The sequence below is a fragment of the Gopherus flavomarginatus genome, chromosome 11, assembly GCF_025201925.1.
Source record: "Gopherus flavomarginatus isolate rGopFla2 chromosome 11, rGopFla2.mat.asm, whole genome shotgun sequence".
NCBI classification, from domain to species: Eukaryota; Metazoa; Chordata; order Testudines; family Testudinidae; genus Gopherus; species Gopherus flavomarginatus.
The window spans coordinates 44,077,297-44,091,190 of record NC_066627.1 but is presented as its reverse complement, the minus strand read 5'-3'; the positions used below and the strand labels follow the sequence as shown (position 1 = coordinate 44,091,190).

General features: G+C 41.5%; 1 protein-coding gene across 2 annotated transcripts in view; it reads right to left on the bottom strand.

Moving 5' to 3' along the window:
• CDH4 (cadherin 4) overlaps positions 1–13,894 on the bottom strand; it is a 718,652-nt gene that overhangs the window by 232,316 nt on the left and 472,442 nt on the right. Inside the window, exon 4 of one of the 2 annotated variants that reach the window (XM_050917772.1) lies at positions 7,076–7,255. In XM_050917772.1, coding sequence (XP_050773729.1) covers positions 7,076–7,255 — 180 coding nt within the window. The remainder of the gene's footprint in view (positions 1–7,075; positions 7,256–13,894) is intronic. The other variant, XM_050917773.1, reaches the window with a different exon arrangement.

Genomic DNA, 13,894 nt, shown 5'->3' with positions numbered 1-13,894 from the left:
ACCTAGCTAATACAGGGTCTATTAGGAATTCTGTACAACAAAAAAACTACTTCATAAGAAGGTGCAGGGTGTAAAGTGAAGTGTAGGCTGTGAAAAAGACAATGTTAATGTTGTCTGCCCAAATTAGGGCAGATTCTTGGGAGTAGTATAACCAGTTTGCACCACAAATACTGGTGGAATCTGGAGTTAGAGTTAAATTAAAGCCTAAAATCAGGATCTTACACCCTGGAGGATCATCCCAGTACTGGCAGTTACTGAGGTGGCATGGACATGACACACAAGCTCTAACACCACCCGCGCTGCTGCTGGTGTAGCAGATAAATGAGAGTGAGGTCAGGAGACCTCTCTGCCACACGAGTCCGCAGATGCATTTGTGGCCTGTTAGAGCTCTTTGCAGCAGATGTTTCCCCTGAAACAAGAGGACTGGGATGTCAAACAGGATCAAGGGAGAACAAAGATGAGCTTTAATATATTGACAGTGTATGTAGTTCAGTTGAACCCCAGAAATGGGCAGCTTAATTCGACTCCTTTGTGCACATACATTATGAGAGTCTTTTATTACACAGTAACATACTTTTTTTTTTCCATAGGCCTCATTCAGTGCACAAGAGAGAGGGCACTCAGGGAACGAGGCAACGGTTTAATACTTTCTCCTCCCTGTTCAGCATGTGGCCCCATGCTTCATTTACCACACATCATCCACATATTGTACAGAATGGAGAGTTCTTTTCTTTACAGGTTTTACTATGCCTCCCAGTGCCATAGCATCCAAGCCCCGCACAAACACTAAATAATTTATCCTCACAGCATCCCTTGAGAGAGGGAAGAATTATCCCTATTACAGAGGGGGAAGCAAGGCACAGAGATTAAAGCCAAGATTTTCATAAATAGGCATCTACAAAATAAATGCACCCATGATTAGAGGCTGTTCAGACACAAATGGGTCTTGTAAAAGTAACCGTACAGGCTATGAATAAGAGTTAATAATACATCTATGGAAAGTTGACAAACATTAATAACATTAATACCAATACAAGTTTATTTTTTAAACATGCTCCTAAATCCACATTTGGGCCCCTAAACAAGCTTTGGTCACTTGTGGTAGGTCATACAGGAAGCCTGCCTCAGAGGCAGGAATACAACCCAAATCTCATGGGTCTCCATTCAGTATAATAAGCACAAGACCAACCATCTTCTAGAAACCTCCAGCCTCACTCATTACACACGAGACACTTTCTACAGAAAATGAGGTTTGGTGCTACAAAGACCAACCTGTTTCATGACACACAATGCAAAAATTGAAGCATATGAGGAAAGAGTGCCCTGGTCACTTGGCCATTTCACTATGCAGCACTGCCTCATTCTTTATCCAACATACACAGTGAATACGGCCTGGATCCTGTGGAGAAAAAAGTATATGATCAAGCAATAAAAGGTTGCACTACAGTGCATATACACAAGGAGGCAGAGTTAACAGTGTCCAATGTTCTAATAAGGGAAGGAGGCAGGGCTCTATACAAAAATGATTGTAGATTTGGAGGAGTCAGGGATTTGGAGTTCTGCTTTCTGTATGATGCACTCTTATGTGTGCCTTGTTTCTAATTTGAACTAGTCTGGCTTCGGCTTCCCGTCACTGGTTCTTGTTATGCCTTTCTCCGCTGCATGAAAGAGCCCTCTAATACCCAGTATTTTCTCCCCATGAAGAGATACACACATATCTAGCCACCTCTCAATCTTCTTTTTGAGAAATGAAACAGAACGAGCTCTTTACATCTCTCCTTGTAAGGCATTTCTCTAGCCCTCAAATAATGTTTCTGGCTTTTTTCTGCACACACTACAATTTTTCAACATTTTTTAAAAAAATGTGTACACCAGAACTGTATGCAGTATTCCAGTATCTGTTTCACTCATGCCTTATATGGAGGTAAAACCATCTCCCTACTCTTACTCCCTTCTCTCCTGTTTATACATCCAAGGATCACATTAGCTCTTTTTGCCACAGCAGCACATTGTGCACGTAGAGATGCTTGTCCACAATGACCCTTAGAGCCTTTTCAGAGTCACTACTTTCCAGAATACAGCCCTTCCCACCCCATTCTGTACATACTATCTGCATTCCTTGTTCCGAGATGTATAACTTTGCATTTGGCTGTCTTGCAATGCATTTGATTTGAGTGGACTCAGCTTACCAATTGATCCAGATTGCTCTGTATAACTACTCTGTCCTCATAATTATTTACTATTTCACTAATCTTTGTGTCACCTGCAAATTTCATCGGCAGTGATTTTATATTTACTTTCAGATCATTGATGAACATGTTAAATATTGTCAGGCCTAGTAACACTCCCTGCAGAGCCCCACCAGAAACACCCTCATTCTATGAGGTTTCCCTGTTGACAACTTCTTTATTGAGTTCTGTCAGCTAGCCAGTTCTTAATCCATTTAACGGGTTCCTTTACTGATATCGTATAGTCCAATTTTTTCATCAGTATGTTGTGCAATACTACGTTAAATGTTCATATTACATCTATGCAGTTACCTTTAGTTGTCCAAACTTGTCATCTAATCAAAGAATCGAATCCTGTTTGCCAAGACCTATTTTTCATAAAACCATGTTGACCATATATTAAAGGATAACGATATAATTAATTCTCTATTAATTGAATCTCATATCAGCTTTTCCATTATTTTGTCCAATACTGATGTCAGGCTAACCAGTCTATAGATACCAGGTCATCTCACTTGCCCATTCTAAATTTTGGCACAACGTTAGCACTCTTCCATTCTTCTGCAATTTCCTTGATATTCCAAGGTATATTAAAAATCATTGGGCCACAAATCTCCCTTATCCAGCTCTTTTAGAACTCTTGGGTGCAAGTTATCTGGGTTTGCTGATTTAAAAATCGTTATCTCTAGTAAAAGTATTTAATATCCTCTTTGGTTAGTAATGGGCTAGAAAGTACTTCATCAATCTCATGGTATACCATTAGGTTTGAGTTCTGTCAAATGACAGTCCCTTCCCATACAACTGGAGGAACATTCATATTCCATGACTGTACTCTCCTAGTACCAGGGTTTACTCACTCCTTGTTGGCCAATATGCAAAAGACAGTAGCTAGGAACTGTATTCAGTTCTCTTCTTTGGTATTGCAGAGCACAAACAGGGAATGACATGGGCTGGAATTTTGAATTCATTGTGATCTGCAAGTACCTACACAAAAAGAATGTAGTTAATATTATGGGGGTTCTTCAAGGTGACAAACTAAATAGTAAGATGCAATGACTAGAAGCTGAAATTGGAAACTACCAAATTGGAAATAAGATCCAGCTTAAACAGTGATAGTATTTATCAACTGGAACAGATTACCAAGAGATGTGGTAAATTCATCATCATCTGGAGTTTTTAAATTGAGACTGGATGCTTTCAAACAGATATGCTCTACTTCCAGCCCCAGTTATTGGGTTCAATAGTGTTTGCTTACATAGAATGAAAGGATGATTCCCTTCATTGCATGAAGGAGCAGTTGAAATTCTATGGGCTATGACGCAATAGTCCTGGTGGTCTATTCTGGCCTTAACATCTGCGAATTATATTCACACATTCACATAGGATCAGATTTACACCAGCTCAGGATCTGGCCTACAATTTGTTTCTGTATTCCTAATGTTTTCTTAGCAGCCAGACCCAAACTAGGGTGACCAGATGTCTCGATTTTCCATACTTGCTGTCTGGTCACTTTAACCCAAACAGATATTTGTTCTCTTTTTTATTGTATTGCCCTCGACTGAAATACAATCAAACTTCTAGTGGTTGACACATATGAACAGACATGATGTTCTTTCAAAGAAACAAAACAAAACCCTGTAATTACCAGAAAGAATTCTATTCCCTCCTCCAGCCCACCCCAGGAATAACTTTTTAGAAGCTTGGGGGGGGGGCGGTTCTTTTTTGTTTTACTTTTTCATTTTGCCAGAATGAAACACTTTAACGAGCAGAGAATTACAGCTGATCCCAACTGAACCAGATAGCTCAAAATACAGCCCTACATGGCTCCCATCAAGCTGCATTCACCTTTGCTATGATTTAAACTTCATTCAGGCACAGCCTTGCTAAATATACTGACAAGTAACTAATCAACTTCCATAAAATGGAATTTTCCCCTTCACAATAGCAAGCAGGAGTAGGAGGGCACACGAAAGATTTGCCTATGCATTTCAAATTAGTCTGACCTATAAAAATGCAAACAGAATCCAGCAAGCAGTGGGATAAAATTGTACATCTAGTAGGTTGGGTCTTTTTTAATGTTCAGGTTTTCATATCATTTGACACCTCATCTTGGATGTACAAGACTACTCATAGATATCATAATGGATGGACAACTTTTCATTAGCTATACTTGCATCTAAAATGTAAGCTCAGACAGCGCTCTCTAGACCAAAGGCAAGTGCAGGGTCTAGGAGCTATTGCTAGTTTTGAAAGCTTTACAAAACCGATTGCATTCTCTGACACGCACTTTTTTCACACGTTGGACTCAATGCTGTATTTCTTCATGTGCTCTTTCTGCTCTAATATGTGAACAGATGGGAACAGAAAACCCAACACCCAATCAGCAGGAGTGTTTGAAATCAGACCAGAATTGTTCACCTAGCTCTATTAGACAGCAGAATGCCGTAGAGCAATCTGAACATCATGTGGATTTACATAAGTACACAGTTCTGGTCTTTGAAAACATGGGGTTGTCCTATTCTCGCCAATTAAAGGGCAGAGTCTAACTGGTGAACCTTTAACACATGCTAGCACTCACTTCACTCAACCCCCACTTATAGGGGCTATCAAATGGGTCGAGGGACTGGATGCCACAAATGAGACTGAACACCATCAAATATCAAACACACAAACCAGAAACATCAGGCATTCTCATGTTCAATCAAGCTGTGCCATTTGTGCTAGGCTGTGACTTTCCCTTCCATTACAATTCCTTCTTCACTGCATGAGGCAGAACAAAAAATCACAGTATTTTAAATCATTTCCTCCCCTCTCTGTCCAAATTTTGATTTCATTTATATTATTTTATTTTTATTTTTGTACTACTGCCTGCACAGCAGATCTTGAAGCCATGAGGGGGTTTGCTGAGTCTAGCTGGTTCTCCCCAAGGCTGGTGTTTCTTTAAGGTGTGAATATTTACTCCTCCGTACCTATATAAAAGATAACAATTGCCTTCCCCATTTGTGAACATGACTTCACATTCTGGAGTTCTACAATCTTATCTCCAGACCATGACAAGTATGTGGGAGATATTAACCACGATGAACCTATACATTTGCAGTAGGTAACCTGATAACATTAACGTATGCCAAGGTTTAATAAGCTGGAGCCAAAGCCTCCTGTCACTCTTCAGCCAAAACTCATAAAGAAGGCAATGTGGGGGGATCTCTTTCTGCAATTAGCCTGCTTGCTGACAGGAATTCAGAAGTAACCCAAACTATCCATTTTGCTTAGTGAGGTTTTTGAGTTATTGAGTTTTTCTCCCTTTAATTCATTTGGGGAACTCAAATTACAATCAATAGGACATCACATTAAAAGGCGAGAGGATGCTGAATGCCAGGGGGAAGGCTTCTTGCACCCTTCCCCCACTCATGCACCTCAGCAGCTGACAGGCACAGTTTGGTCCTTAATACTGTGTCGTACATCATGGACCTGATTTTCACAAAGAGAGGCCTGTGCTCTAAATGTACTCGGCACCTACATTCATATGTGCAACATATACCATTGCACACACGTATGGCTACATAAATCCTTGAGTACTATTTTTACCCCACATCACAGTAACTGCAGCATGACAGTATCTGCAAAAGTGTGCAGCAAAGTGAATGAAATTAAAGCCTCTTTTTTAAAAAGAAAATCAGGTATTAAAATAGCTGACTGTCAATAATATTCTGTCCCAAATCATCTCTGTACTCCTTGCAGAGATACTGTACCAACAACACAATTGCACCTGATATCTGGTGGGCTGTGAATGCGCTTCTTTCAGACATTACGTGATTTATCAAGTTTCCTGATACTTCTGTGGGATTGAGCAAACTACTCTTTCTTTCCAAGTACCACGCAAAGTATCAGCTAATCAGTGTGGAACAGGTAATGACAGCAATTCATTTTAATCCAGGAAAGGGCTCGGCAAGCATTGTTTCAAGAAGAGCGGGGTGAATTTCCTGACAAGGGGTGTAAATTACACACCACTGCTTTTTCAAAATTAGTTCTTAAATTCTGCAATTATGTCACAATTTTCTTCTAAAGGAAGAATTATAAAATATCAGTCAGTGAGGCTTCATTTTATTTACATTTTTTTTTGACAGCTAGTATTTTTCCTTTCCGGAAACCAAAATCAGAGCTCATAAAACAAACAGTCGCATGCATTTATAATTTTGCTACATTTATCAACAGCAATCAAATGCATCCTGTAGTCCATTTATCAACAGCAATCAAATGCATCCTGTAGTCCATTTGGACATTATGTTGTCCAAATGTCAACATAATGTCCGATGGGGCTATGAGCTGATCTCTATGAACACCATAGTAAGGGAAGAAACGAGCAACGTAATGTAGGAGCTAGTTAACGAAGGATTTCATATAGCTTTGTACATCAATACCCTTCTCACGCAGGCAAACATACATCTGGATCCTGACTCTGACTGATAGTTGAGAAAGGATGTTCAGGATCTAACACCCTTTCATACTTAGGAGTCACCATTCCTGGCTTCACACCTGCAGTCATTATCCAGTTGAGAGGGTTGGCAACCTGCCATTTTGGAGAGTGGAGCCAACTTCTCCCCCCCAGGATTAGCAAGAAGGAGGTGATTAAACTCCATCTGAGTTGGATTTGAGAGGAAGGAAGACATGAATTTGCTTCAGATTGTAAGTGCTTTACCTCCAGGACAGACGTTGGCTCAGGCAGAGAGAGAAATGAGGCTGTGTTTGACGCCAGATCTCCGGTGTTACAGACTTGGAGTGCACCTGTTATTGTACCAGACCAGCCACATTATTATTATTATTATTATTTCAATAGTTGCACTTACCCTAACCAGCTGCTGAGGGAAGGGCCCTCTTGAGTTTTCTGGCACATTGATTGGTGGGATGACCCAGTCTCTCTTTTGCCTTCTCAGCCCGTTAGAGTTCTGGGGCTGGCGCCACGGTATTAATGTGTCACTCGGTTGCGATGCAAGATCTGTAGATGCATTTTTCTTCCCTTTTTGCTGCTTTTGAGGAAAAAGAAAGCAAGAGGCAGTCAGTTATTTTTCCAAGTGGGGAAAAAAAATCACCTCTTGGGACTATTGCCACAGTGATGCTTGCTTAAATGGAATGTTCATGCGTCGCTGTAAAAATTATTGTTATTAAAATGAAGCAAACATTTCTGCATCACAGAGGCATAATAGACTTTATTGGCATCTTTGCTGCCACTTCATTTTCAATACTGTATAGAACGGTCATTACCAAATCAAACTGCTTTCCAGAATGTACTGTCTTCATTATACCAATTGCAGAAAGCTTTGTGAGCGTCTTGGATAAAGAAGTGTGCAATTTTTGAGTAAACATAATCTACTGGGAAAACAAAAAACAAAAATAACAAAACTCCTCAGAGGTGTTTTAACTCCACTGTACCATGTTAACCTACTCATTGGCTTTAAAAGAGTATCAATACCTTTCAGTATATGGTTTTGTGGAAGTAAGCTGTCTGTCCTAACTAATCAGGGCTTGACAATTCTTCTGCTCTGGTGTTGAAAAGGTTAATTATCAAAGCTCCTTCTTTCTGTACATAAAATAACTTGATTTGGAATATATACATATGCCTTCAGTGAAGGCTTTTGCAAAATGTTGTAATATTTCACAGCCTGCAATCATTCTCTTTTTCACTGCATGTGGCGGTTCTCAAGGTTTTGTGAGGGATATTTTGTTTTATTGCAGGTTTTTGTAAAGACAAAAAGGAACTGAGATAAAGATTGAAGAATTTTGCATTTGGCCAATTTAGGAAAATTACTGATTTTCCTCCTGGCAAACACTGGCCTTTTATTTTATTTTATTTTTTTTTAACAGAAAATGCCATTGCCACTGATGGAATCACACCCGAGCTTTACAAATTCTCATTAGCATCTCAGAGGGGCCACATGTGGATGTTTGTGGAGACAAAAATGATAGTTTCCCCAGACTCTCAATCTTTTTGCCATCCTCACTGCAAAAAATCAAATTGTGGAAAAATGATCAGAGCTAGGAAAATGTGCGAGTTCTGAGAACAAAGCAAAGAGCTTTGTTATCTTGTGCATCTAGCTATTTTCTATAACAGGGATCGGCAACCTTTGGCACACGGCCCACCAGGGTAAGCACCCTGGTGGGCCTGGTTGTTTCCCTGCCGCGTCTGCAGGTTCCGCCAACTGCAGCTCCCACTGGCCGCAGTTCGCCGCTCCAGGCCAATGTGGGCGGTGGGAAGTGGCAGCCAGCACATCCCTTGGCCCGTGCCGCTTCCCGCAGCCCCCATTGGCAGCAGCTGCGAACCGTGGCCAGCGGGATCCGCGATTGGACAAACTTGTGGACATGGCAGGTAAACAAACCAGCCCGTCCCACTAGGGGGCTTAACCTGGTGGGACGTGGGCCAAAGGTTGCCGATCCCTGTTCTATAATGTGTATCAGGCTTTCTTAAGAAGTGAGTCAGGCCCAATCCTACAAACATGCACATGCTTAACTTTAAGCACATAAGCAGCCTCACTGACTTCAGTGGGACTAATTACATGCAAAAAGTTAAGCAAATGCTTAAGTGCCTTTTTGCACTGGAGTCACAGAATATATTTACACATTAGTGATGAGTAGCACAACAATTTTACTCCTGCCACAAAAGTTACATTGATCAGTTTACTTAATTTTTCTCACTGTGGGATGCTGCACGGAATAAGATATATAGGGAAAGATTATAATTAATTATGTGGGCAAATTAAATTATTTAGACATCACACTACTAGGTGCACAGTGAGTTGGATTTGCACCTGCAAGTCACTGCTGGCTCAAAAAATATGAGTGCAAATTTGAATGATGCAAATAGTGCCTAAAAATAGGTTACCATTTTAAAAACTGGGCCTTCATGCTGGATGGATACTGACCTTGGCTGTGACGCTGTATTCCTTGTGCACCCAAAATGCCCTCTGACCTCAATGATGTTTGATGTATTTGAGAGAAATTTGGAAAAAATGTTTAGTAGAAACCTTAACAATGAGCTAATTTTTCAAAATATGTAGACTATTTTCCTTCAAAAAATTTCAGAGTGAGAAAATTTTCAACCAACTCTAACACTAATCCTGGTAACTATAGTGATCAGCCTTAGGACTTGACATGGTCATGGTTTTGTATGCCTTTACTCAAAAGCACCACCACTATTGTAGCATCAGTACTTTGCCGATCACTATTGGGATACATTTGCAAGAGCACTAACTTTAGCAAGTGATGAATAAGGGAACAGCATCATAGTGTGGCTCTTGGAGGGACTTCCAGTATGTTTTAGGATAAAGTAGGTGCCGTTGACATTACCACTAGTAAACCATTCATAAAGTACAATATTTTCAATAGGTCCCTTCTACTTTAACATCACAGATGCTTTCCCTCAACCACTGATCAGAGGCAGCATTAAATAAAGAAAATATTCGGAAATGTGTGTCTTTAGAATAGGCCTATCAGATGCCAGCTATGGGGAAGTCTATACTTCTTTTTCTTCTTTAATTTTTAATTGGTTTGTAGTTCCCAAGCGGGGTTCCTCTGAGGAGCAGGTATTTGGATCCGTTTGCATAATTGGCATGTGAGTGTGGGGACAGATTATGAAGGAACGGTCAAATAATTTGTGCTCTGCTGAGTTCACACAGTGGAACGCGTCTGAACTAAAGACAGACTTGAGAATTAACACGAATCCCAGACCTCTGTGTATACTGAAATAATTAGTGTCAGCTCGGCAAGGCAGTATCAGCCTTTTTAGTCTTTGCTGGCAGGTGACTAGACAGTGACTAGCTTCCTTGTTGCCCTGATGATGTTTTCGTACACTAGAATACATTGTCGACATGTCTCTGAATTTGGTATGCAGCATTTCAAAAAGGGCCTCACAACAACAATCTTATTTATAAAAACTCAACAACTCTTTTTCATCTTCATTTGTTGATGTGTTCTAACGGCCTTAATTTCTCCTGTGTTGTTTAAATAAGTTGAACATGTTTTTCTGCTGTTTCAAAAACTGTGAGACAAATGTTGTAACAAAGTCTGGTGAGAATGAATGCCAGACCTGTTCATTCTTCTGACTGAAATATCCAAGAATTTCTCAGGAATAGCAACAACGATCAATTATAAACACCAGCAATCTAGCGTGTTCTTTTGAACGTGCACAGATCTAATGCCCAACTCAAATGTGGAATGTAAATATGGAAGCTTAAGTATACTAATTGCTAATCCAGCTCACAATTTAATTTTTCGCTGTGAAACAGTTTTTGTTTAGCTAACCCCTTGGACTCAGAGAGATATGATCTATCCATTTAGATACTTACACCGGCCTCATTGCCATGGCATCTGAGCACCTCACGACCAGTAGCGTATTTATTCTTACAACATCCATGTGAGACACTGTTACTCCCATTTTACAGATGCAGAACGAAGGGACGGAGACTCTTGCTTGATGTCATGCGGGGAGTCTGTACCAGAGGAGGAGCTTGAACATAGCTAATAACCTAACCACTGGAGCATCCTTCCTTTCTACTCTCTTAATACTGAGAGTTCCATTTGAATCTCCCCACCACCTCATTTTCTTTCAGAGCATATTCTGAGCCTGGCTCTCTGTTCTACCTGAGCTGTGTTTGTCGCAGGAAGGGGGGGAAGATGTGATGGTGGCTGCCGTGTGGCTATTTGTACTATCAGCCAACCCCCAGCAGAATTTATGCTACTCTACACCACTTTCCCTCCACTTGCTACATTCCCTGGAGCAGGATAAAGGGCCAGAATGGAATGCAGACCTGGGCCCTCCTGTCTTTTATTTATGTAGGGCCAAATTATGTTGAGGGCAGAGAAAGCTGCACAGCTATAAACACAGGGAGAGACACTGCCTCAGGAGCTGCCTCCTCAGCGTGCTGTCCTCTCCTACAACCAAACAGCTCTGTGGTTCAGCATGGCTGGGGTGTGTGGGGGGCATCACTCCACTTTATCATCCTTTATGGAGTGATGTATGCCTTGTGCAATCCCTGTGTTCCCCCAAAAACAGGGACTATGCATGTTCCTAACCTTTGTGCTTGGGGTGAATATAGGCAGATGGTCACCTTGTACTCGCCCTACCCCCATGCAATTGAATAAGGGACAGGCACAATGTGCCACTTACTTTGGGGCCTACATTTGCAATAGTATCATCTTTTCTCCTGCTGATTCTCTACACACTTAGTGGATACAAATTCAGCATGACATTTGCCCTTTGCAGATCATTACTCTGTAATCGCTGGATCTATTTTAGCTGTTTCTAGGGTCCCTAGTGGGTTGGCATGAGTGGGATACCCCATGGTGTATTTCAGACAGATTTAGGTGAATTCCCTGTATCATGACCACGTGAGGAATGAAAACAAAGTCCTCTGGACTATATTTACAGTGCACCTCATTCTGCAACAGGAGGGAAAACACATGCCATACCAGGAATCTAATTCTACTTTCTCCCAGTGGTTTCTACGTGTAGTTAGTACAAAGGTATCAGGGCAGATTTATTAAGAACTGCTCCTGAAAGGACTGTGAATTAGCAATGTTATCTGTATTATTTAGTTAGTATGTTCTTTTGGGCAGAGACCATCTTTTTGTTCTGTGTTTGTATGAAGGGGTCCTGGCCCATGACTGTGGGTCCTAGGAGCTACTGTACTACGAATAATCATACAGGTAATTTTTTGTTAATAAAGTAACATTTCTTCCCATGAAAAGCCAAATACCAAAAAATCACGTTTTCAGTATTCACTGTGCGCTCCCGTTATTTTAAAATGGAGCAATGGTTACCCTTCTCTTCTAGAGCTTGATCAGGGAGGGCCAGAGTCCCACATGCTTACACTGAGTAGCCCCCTAACTTTTCAAGCAGTCTTAGTAAAACCAGTGTGTTTGTGTAGCAAAGTTGCCATCCCAGCCCACCCCTTTTGTGTTCACATGTAGCGCTGCAGCAACTTTTGCCTCAGTTTCCCCCACGGTGCTTTGTCCTACCTCAGTTGTAGGAGCGGCCCGGCCCTCCAACCGGACCACTTTACAGTGTCCAGCCCCTTATGGGGCATCGGAGCCGGTTACTAAAGTCCATCCAAAACTATGAAAACAACCAAACCTTCAGCCCAGCCACCTCTTCCTCACAGACACACCTCAAACGCTGTAGTCTCTCCATGCCTCATCACAGGTTCCTGTGCCTGAAACACTCCCACTACCCAGGGGCTGGCATACTCCTCCCATTTCTAAGCAGGTCAGGCAGGAGCCACTCATCAGGGTTCCTGCCTCCAGTCAGACCCAGTTCATTCTGGGAGTAGCCTCTCTGCTCTTCTCCCCTTTCTGAAGTTCAGCCTTTTTCCAGGTTGCTCCTAGAAAATAAGAACTCCTCACTTCCAGCTGGGCTTACCCAGCTCTTTATGGAAAGCCCCCAGCACTGCCCCACCTGAGTCTGATAACTAAGTTGAGCCACCTGATCTCCAGCAGATGTGTGTACATGTGTGGGTGGGGGAGATAGATGATCCATTACAGGCTAAACCCTTAAAGGACCAGCCAGCCTGTGACACTGCATAAAGGTGGCAGAACCCGGCCCTATATTTGTAACAAGGAGAAATGTCCTCTACTTTCTGTGTTTTCCTTGCAGCATATTTACTGTTAATAGGTTTATAAATTGTCCCACAATATTTTCACTTTTAAAATATACTGTTACTTGTTACTTGATCCAATGCCCATTGAAGTCAACATGTGTCCTTAGATTGATGTCAATGGATACTGGGTGAAGTCCTACATGCTAACATGGTGCTCAGAACTAAACGAGATACAGAAGGCAGTGTCCCTGCCTTCAATCTTTAATATTAGACAAACTCCCTTTGTTCCCAGGACAATCTATGTGTCAGTGCCTGGTTTCATTGAAGTCCATAACTGGAGCTTTGTTATTGACTTCAATGGCAGTAAGCTTGGGACCCATGTTTCCTGGTTTATTCTTACCATCAACTTAAATGAGTGTGGGCTGTATAGCCTTGTCTACACTAAGTGTTCGTCAGAATACTGGTATTTAATGCTCATGTAGAAGAGACTCTAGGTGACTTCCAGAGTTTAAAACTAATTTGTCTACACTACGGACCTTACAGTGGCACAGCTGTACAGCTGCACTCTGTAAGGTCTCCTGTGTGGCTACTCTATGCCGGTGGGAGAGAGCTCTCCTGCTGGCATAATTAAACCACCCCTAACAAGTGGCTGTAGCTATGTCAGCAGCAGAGCGTCTCCTGCTGATATAGCGCTGTCCTCATCGGCGCTTTTGTCAGTGAAAGTTTTGTTGGTCAGAGCAGGTGTGTTTTTTCACACCCCTGACTGGCAAAACTTTTACTGACAAATGTGCTAATGTAGACAAAGTCTAAGCAAGTTTAGATGATGATGCTTAAAACACAAGAGGTTCCTTGGAGCTCTGGCTTTACTGGGCTTCTGCCTGTTTATCTCCTGACTTCAAGAACTCAGAGATTCCTCATTTTCATTTTGCATTGACTGCAAAGGCCAGGAGTACCCTGTGTTTAAATGCTTGCTATTGTTAGTTTGTGGCTTGTCAAACTTTAATGGGTGGCCTGTTGTGCTAAGCTCAATTCCCATTTACAAAACAGACCTAAGAAGGAAATAACTCACATAAGATG